At 37.7% G+C, this 8225-nt stretch overlaps 1 protein-coding gene across 1 annotated transcript in view; it reads right to left on the minus strand.

Annotated features, from left to right (window-relative positions):
- Window positions 1–3812, minus strand: part of SLC22A10 (solute carrier family 22 member 10) — a 13345-nt gene extending 9533 nt beyond the window's left edge. The window contains exons 1-2 of the mRNA XM_017516939.2: window positions 3411–3812; window positions 2152–2255 (exon numbers count right to left, since the gene is read on the minus strand). Coding sequence (XP_017372428.1) covers window positions 2152–2255; window positions 3411–3812 — 506 coding nt within the window. The remainder of the gene's footprint in view (window positions 1–2151; window positions 2256–3410) is intronic.
- Window positions 3813–8225: the final 4413 nt, after the last annotated feature.

Here is an 8225-nt window from a genome sequence, read left to right on the forward strand (position 1 = left end):
GCAAACCAAATCCAGCAGCATATCAGAAAGATTATCCATCATAATCAAGTATATCTTATCCCTGGGATGCAAGATTGGTTCAATATTTGTAAATAAGTATGTCTGATTCATCACATAAACAGAACTAAAGACAAAAACCACACAATTATCTAAATAGATCAAGAAAAGGCTTTTGATAAAATTCAACAACATTTCATATTAAAAACCTTCAATAAAGTAGGTATTGAAGAAACATGCCTCAAAAGAACAAGAGCCATATATGACAAACCCACAACCGACATCATATTGAATAAGCAAAAGCTCAACACATTCACCTTGTAAATTGGCATAAGACACCACTCCTATTCAACATAGTATTGGAAGTCATAGGTAGGGCAATCAGGCAAGAGTAAGAAATAAAGAGCATCCAAATAGGAAGAGAGGAAGTCAAACTATCCCTGTTTGCAGATGACATGATACTGTATCTATAAACCCCCAGAGTCTCAGCCCAAAAGCTTTTAAAGCTGAAAAACAACTTCAGCAAAGTCTCAGGATAGAATGTCAATGTGCAGAAGTTGCTAACTTTCTTATACACCAAGAACAGTCAAGCTGAAAGCCAAATCAGGAATGCAATCCCATTCACAATTGCCACAAAAGAATAAAATATCTAGGAATACAGCTAACTAGTGAAGTGAAAGATGTCTACAAGGAGAACTACAAAACTACTTAAAGAAGTCAAAGATGACACAAAAAATGGAAAACCATTCCATGCTCATGAATAGAAAGAGTCAATATTGTAAAAATGGTTATAATGCCTTGAAATGGTTTGTCTGTATCCTCACACAAATCTCATCTTGAACTGTAGTTCCCATAATCCCCATGTGTTTTAAGGGGGACCTGGTGAGAGGTAATTGAATCAATTGAAACATGGAGGTGTTACCTCCATGTTGGTTTAACTATAGTGAGTGAGTTCTCATGAGATCTGACAGTTTTACAAGGGGCTTTCACGCCCTTCACTCTGCACTTCTCTTTCCTGCCACCATGTGAATAAGGATGTGTTTGCTTCCCCTTCCACCACAATTGTACGTTTCCTGAGGTCTCCCTAGTCATGCTGAACTGTCAGTCAATTAAACCTCTTTTCTTTATAAATTACCCAGCCTCAGGGAGTTTTTTGTAGCAGCATGAGAGTGGACTAATACATGGCCAAAGCAATTTATAGATTTAAAGCTATTCCTATTAAACTACCATTGAGATTCTTCACAGAACTAAAAAAAAAAAAAAAAAGACATTACTTTAAAATTTATATTGTTATGGTTTGGCTCTGTGTCCCCAACCAAATCTCATGTTGAATTGTAATAATCCCCATGTGTCATGGGAGGGAGCCAGTGGGAGGTAATTAAATCATGGGGGCTGGTTTTTCCCATGATGTTCTCCTGAGAGCGAAAAAGTCTCATGAGATCTGATGGCTTTATAAAGAGGAGGAGTTCCCCTGAACACACTTTCTTGTCTGCCACCATTTGAGACATGAATTTGTTCATTTGCTTTCCACCAAAATTGTGAGGCCTCCAAGCCATGTGGAACTGTGAGTTGATTAAACCCCTTTCCTTTATAAATTACCCAGTCTTAGGTATGTCTTTATTAGCAGAATGAGAACAGATTAACACACCTACTCATTACAGTGGGGTAATTGTGATAATGACGACCAGGCTGGGAATCCACAAGCATTTAGCTCACAGAGTCCAGGAGGGACCTAACAAAACATCCCTGGCCGAGGTCTACACACCATTTCATATATTTGTGTCTTTAAAGAGGCTGAATTTCCTATCTTGAAGCACCTTCCCTTCTCTTCCTGTAGGTAACTCAGTCACATCCTTCTAAACTATGTAACATGGTATCTACTCTCTAGATTCTGTTCTGAAATTCCCCTAGTCCGATGGAGATGTCATTTCAGTATCCTATACTGAGACACTGTTTAGAGATCTCTGTGGCAACAAAATGGCCCTCACTAAATTCACTTTAATTCATTTCTGTATCTAGCTCTCTGGGGAACAAAGCAGCACTAACAGCATAAATTGCATATTATAACTCAATAACACTTCTTTGTGAAAGAATTAATTGTAAGCTGATGAAAACACTGCAGAGTAATGATAACCCTGATCTGGAGACACTCACTTGTCTGAGAAATGGCCACCTATGATGCTTCCCACCAGCATTCCAGTCAGAAGCAGGAATTGAACCACGGATTTCAGTGACCGATAATCACATACCATGTCCCACTGGAAGAGAAGGAAACCAATACAACATAGCTTCACAGCAGCTTTTGACTTCTCAGTGTTCACTTGCTGCATTAGCTTTCAGTGGACATACTCTCTAGCCTCTTTTTACTACATTTTCTTACCTATACCATTCAAATCTTGGCGTAAGCATGGCTTTCGCTGGAAATTCTCACCCAAAACCTTGCAGATTATATTAATATCTGTCTTTACATTCACTCAGCACTGCATAATTCAGTGGTTCTCAATTTTTTGCTGCACATTAAACACATTAAGGAGTTTGGTGTGTTTTTTTTGGTTTTGTTTTGTTTTTTGTTTTTGTTTTTGTTTTTTGAGACAGAGTCTCGCTCTGTCACCAGGCGCCAGGCTAGAGTGCAGTGGCATGTACTTGGCACACTGCAACCTCCGCCAACCGGGTTCAAGCAATTCTCCTGCCTCAGCCTCCCGAGTAGCTGGGACTACAGGCACGCACCACCATGCCCAGCTAATTTTTGTATTTTTTTAGTAGAGATGGGGTTTCACCATGTTGGCCAGGATGGTCTTGATCTCTTGACCTCGTGATCCACCCTCCTTGGGCTCCCAAAGTGCTGGGATTACAGGCGTGAGCCACCGCACCCGGCTGGAGATTTTTTTTTTAAACATAAATGCCAGCATGAAATCCACTCTGATTTGCTTTTCTAACACGTAGCCAAAGCATGCAGATTTTTAAAATAACACAGTTGTTTCCAATTTGCAACTTAGGCTGAGAACAAGTGACCAGGAAGAATATTTTTCTAATCATTAGTCTTCTCTTCACACTAGTTTTGTGATAGCTGTATTTATATCTAGTTGGTTGAGTTCACTGCCTCAAATTTGATGCAAGTGGCTGGCAATTAAAAAATAAGCAGCCAGGCGCAGTGGCTAACACCTGTAATTCCAGCAGTTTGGGAGGCCCAGGCGGGTGGGTCACTTGAGGTCAGGAGTAACTCCAGCCTAGTGACAAAGCGAGACTCCATCTCAAAATAAATAAATAAATAACAACAACAAAATCACTATTTTCCAAAAGAGTGACTGAGAGGTGACTATAGTATCTACACAATAACTAGAGGGTTAAAGCATGTTTATGTTCTTCTAAACGCTTAGATTTTGTATCCAGAACTGGTTAACGGGAACTTTTACCTTAGTCACAATGTTTGAAGGGAAGTAGCTTCGGTCATACACCCAACCATCCACACAGCGCTCTGTGTCTGCTTCACTTGTGTTGTGGATAGTCTCATTCAGGTGAAGAAGCTGCCATTGGGGATGGACAAAGCGACGACACTTCTCTGGCCTCAGGTTTGAGTCCAGCGGGATGGAGATTCTCAGGAGCGCATCTTCACTGAGGATTCCAGTGTCATTATCAGATACAGTATTATTGTCCAGGATGTGGACCCAGCAACGATGACCAGGAATGAATGCAGTGAAGTTCTCCAGCAGTAAATGAGGGGTAAGTAACATGAAAGAGGGAAAAATAAGAGCCAGTTGGAGGATCTGAAATCTCCCAAGACCTCCAACTTGATTCAAGAGATCCTCAAAGGCCATTGATTGTGAACACGTGAGCTCCAAGAGGAGGCACAACTGCTTTACGAAGATAAGTTCAAAGGAAGAAAATATTTCCTTTTATTAGTTCAAATTAAGCTTGTATTGATCCTTGCATCAATTTCTCACCCACGGGCCCCAACTCACTACTGCAACAGAGCCCTAGTGGAAACAGCTTCCTCAGTTCTTTTGAGATCAGGAGGTTAGCAGAGATGCTTTCAGCTATTGACAATACAATCTATTTAAAGGTTTACTCTCTAAATATGCTTGTCCTAATGTGACTTATGAAATTAACATTGGACTTTGGCATGTACATGTTCTCTAAATAAAAGAAATCTGTTAAACTGTGTTCAGTTATTTCAAGGAAGTGAAATTTGAGAGACACAAAAGTAAACTGCTTTATAATTTTCCCATGAAAAGAACAGAAAGCCAGAGTTTTTCTGCTTTAGTTATGAATTTAGATTAAAATGGTGAATAAAGTCAAATCTCTATTACAATGTTTTGCTTTTAATTAAAGCAAAGTGGAATGTGATGGCATTACTATCTTTTGTTAATTGACATTATGCTTCAGGTTCAGTCACATGAGGAACTCATATAAATTTAAATTCTATGAAATGTAAATAGAGGAGAAAGGCAGCTCATATAGGAGTTTATTTCCTTAGGCTTCTTTATTCATTTATATATAGCACATTGGAGGATCTTTTCCATGCTAGTTTCAGGAATCCAGATGAATTGTTTATTTTATCATTATAAACTATGCCTCTGTCTCTAGTGATGCTCATTTTGAATTATATATTTTTTAATATTAACATGACTGTTTCAGGTTTCTTATAGTTTGCATGACATAACTTTTCCACCTTTTTCATTTTTTTTTTTTCAATTTGAAAGATGTTTTCAGGGCTTTATTTGTTCCAAGCTTTCTTTAAACATTTTAAATACAGTACAATGAAGTGCTTCAGGCACAATTTCAATATGGATTATGTCTTTTCTCCTTGAGGACAATTCTCTGCTTCAATGCACATTACTGTTTTCGGTGAGGCTTTGATTTTAACATTAGCCAATTCCATTTTATCTCTCTTTTGCTCTTTGCCCAAATATTGTGGCTGACACCATTACTTCCAAAATGAAACAACTATTTTTCAAATAGACTTAGAGAGAAACACAGCAGTTCCATTGCCCAAGCAACAGTGCAGTGCTTGAAGGCAGTGCTTGAAGGCAGTGCTTGCAACATAGTAGATAATCAGTCAATGTTTGCTAAACAAATTAGTGAAAGTGTGCATGCGGCCCAGGAAAAGAAGAATTGCTATTAAACTCATAATAAACAAAAGGGGGCATACTCTGAAATTTTTGCAGGGGAGTTTAAGCCTTTAAAATTACAAGTTTAATTCATTAACTCACTTAGCTAATAGAAAATTTTCTTTTTTTTTTAATTGTACTTTAAGTTCTGGGGTACATGTGCAGATCCTGCAGGATTGTTGCATAGGTACACACAGGCCATGGTAGTTTGTTGTCTCCATCCCCTCATCACCTACATCAGGCATTTCTCCCAGTGTTATCCCTCCTCAATCTCCCCATCCCCCACTGTCCCTCCCCTAGCCTCCCGCCCCCCACCCCCCAACATACCCCAGTGTGTGATGTTTCCCTCCCTGTGCCCATGTGTTCTCATTGTTCAACACCCACCTATGAGGGAGAACATGTGGTGTTTAGTTTTCTGTTCTTGTGTCACTTTGCTGAGAATGATGGTTTCCAGAATCATCCATGTCCCTACAAAGGACACAAACTCTCTGTTTTTTTACGGCTGCATTGTATTCCATGGTGTATATGTGCCACATTTTCTTTGTTCAGTCTATCATTAATGGGCATTTGCATTGGTTTCAGGTCTTTGCTATTGTAAACAGTGCCACAATGAACATTCATGTGCATGTGTCTTTACAATAGAATGATTTATAATCCTTTGGATATATACCCAGTAATGGGATTGCTGAGTCAAATGGAATTTCTATTTCTGGATCCTTGAGGAATCACCACACTGTCTTCCACAATGGTTGAACTAATTTATACACCCACCAATGGTGTAAAAGTGTTCCTATTTCTCCACATCCTCTCCCACTTCTGTTGTCTCCAGATTTTTTTAATGATTGCCATTTTAACTGGCATGAGATGGAATCTCAATGTGGTTTTGATTTGCATTTCTCTAATGACCAGTGATGAGCATTTTTTAAAATATGTTTGTTGGCCTCATGTATGTCTTCTTTTGAAAAGCGCTCATATCCTTCACTCACTTTTGAATGGTTTTTTGTTGTTGTTGTTGTTGTTTTTTTCTTGTAATCTGCTTTAGTTCTTTGTAGATTCTGGATATTAGACCTTTGACAGATGGGTAGAGTGCAAAAAATTTTTCCCATTCTGCTGGTTGCCAGTTCAATCTAATGATAGTTTCTTTTGCTGTGCAGAAACTCTTAAGCTTAATTAGATCCCATTTGTCTATTTTGGCTTTTGTTGCCATTGCTTTCGGTGTTTTAGTCATGAAGTCCTTGCCTATGCCTATGTTCTGAATGGTATTGCCTAGGTTTTCTTCTATGGTTTTTATGGTGTTAGGTCTTATGTTAAGCCTTTAATCCATCTGGAGTTAATTTTAATGTAAGGTGTCAGGAAGGGGTCCAGTTTCTGCTTTCTGCACATGGGTAGCCAGTTTTCCCAACACCATTTATTAAACAGGGAATCCTTTCCCCATTGCTTGTTTTTGTCAGGTTATCAGATGGTTGTAGATGTGTGACATTGCTTCCAAGGTCTCTGTTCTGTTCCATTGATCTATATCTCTGTTTTTAATTGAAATATTTTTTTAGATTATTATAGATTTTCATGCAGTTACAAGAAATGACACAAGGAGAAATCATATATTCATTGCCTTGTTTCTCCTAACGGTAATATTTTACAAAACTGTAGTATAATAGTATCAACATCAAGATGCTAGTATGGTACAATGAAGTATAATACCAGGATCTTGATATTGATACAATCCACTGATTTTATTAATATTTCCCCAGTCAGTTTATCTGTATATGCATGTAGTACTATACGATATTATGTGTGTAATTCAGTGTGCTCATCATCACAATCAAGAGAGTGAACAGTTCCATCTCCACAAATATCCCTCTTTCTAGAAGAATAATATGATACATATCCTTCTCAGGTTGGCTTTTATAAATTCAGAAACTCTATAGATATTCATCTAAGTTGCTGTGTATATTAATAGTTTGTTCCTTTTTATTGCTGAATAGTATTTTATGGAATGTATATACAATTGTTTGGCTTTTTAAAATAAATTTTATTGTGTATATTTAAGAAAAGCAACATGATGTTATAAGATATATATATATGTATGTATATATAAGTATATATAGAAATATATAAAATGTTAACTGTGGTGGAACCAATTAACATATCTATCATCTTACAAATGGGAAAAGTTACCCTCTTCCCCATAGATCAATGGAACAGAACAGAGGCCTCAGAGGCAATACCACAGATCTACAATCATCTGATCTTTGACGAACCTGACAAAAACAAGCAATGGGGAAAGGATTCCCTGTTTAATAAATGGTGTTGGGAAAACTGGCTAGCCATGTGCAGAAAGCAGAAACTGGACGCCTTCCAGACACCTTATACTAAAATTAACTCCAGATGGATTAAAGACTCAAACATAAGACCTAACACCATAAAAGCCTTAGAAGAAAACCTAGGCAAAACCATTAAAGACATAGGTATAGACAAGGACTTCATGACTAAAACACTGAAAGCATTGGCAACAAAAGCCAAAATAGACAAATGGGATCTAATTAAACTCCAGAGTTTCTGCACAGCAAAAACAAAAAACAAAAAACACTCATTAGTGTGAACCAGCAACCAACAGAATGGAAAAAAAATTTTTGCAATCTACCTATCTGACAAAGGACTTTTATCCAAAATCTACAAAGAACTAAAACAGATTTACAAGAAAAAAACAAATAATCCCATTCAAAAGTGGGCAAAGGATATGAACAGACACTTTACAAAAGAAGACATATATGAGACCAACAAACATATGAAAAAAATGCTCATCATCACTGGTCATTAGAGAAATGCAAATCAAAACTACATTGAGATACCATCCCACGCCGGTTAGAATAACGATCATTAAAAAATCTGGAGACAACAGATGCTGAAGAGGATGTGGAGAAATAGGAACACTTTTACATTGTTGGTGGGACTGTAAACTAGTTCAACCATTGTGGAAAACAGTGTGGCAATTCCTCAAGGACTTAGAAACAGAAATTCCATTTGACCCAGCAATCCCATTACTGGGTATATAGCCAAAGGATTTTAAATCATTCTATTTAAGGACAGATGCACACGAATGTTCATTGCAGCACTGTTTAC

This window comes from Cebus imitator, unplaced genomic scaffold (genome assembly GCF_001604975.1).
Source record: "Cebus imitator isolate Cc_AM_T3 unplaced genomic scaffold, Cebus_imitator-1.0 Scaffold609, whole genome shotgun sequence".
Classification (NCBI taxonomy): domain Eukaryota; kingdom Metazoa; phylum Chordata; class Mammalia; order Primates; family Cebidae; genus Cebus; species Cebus imitator.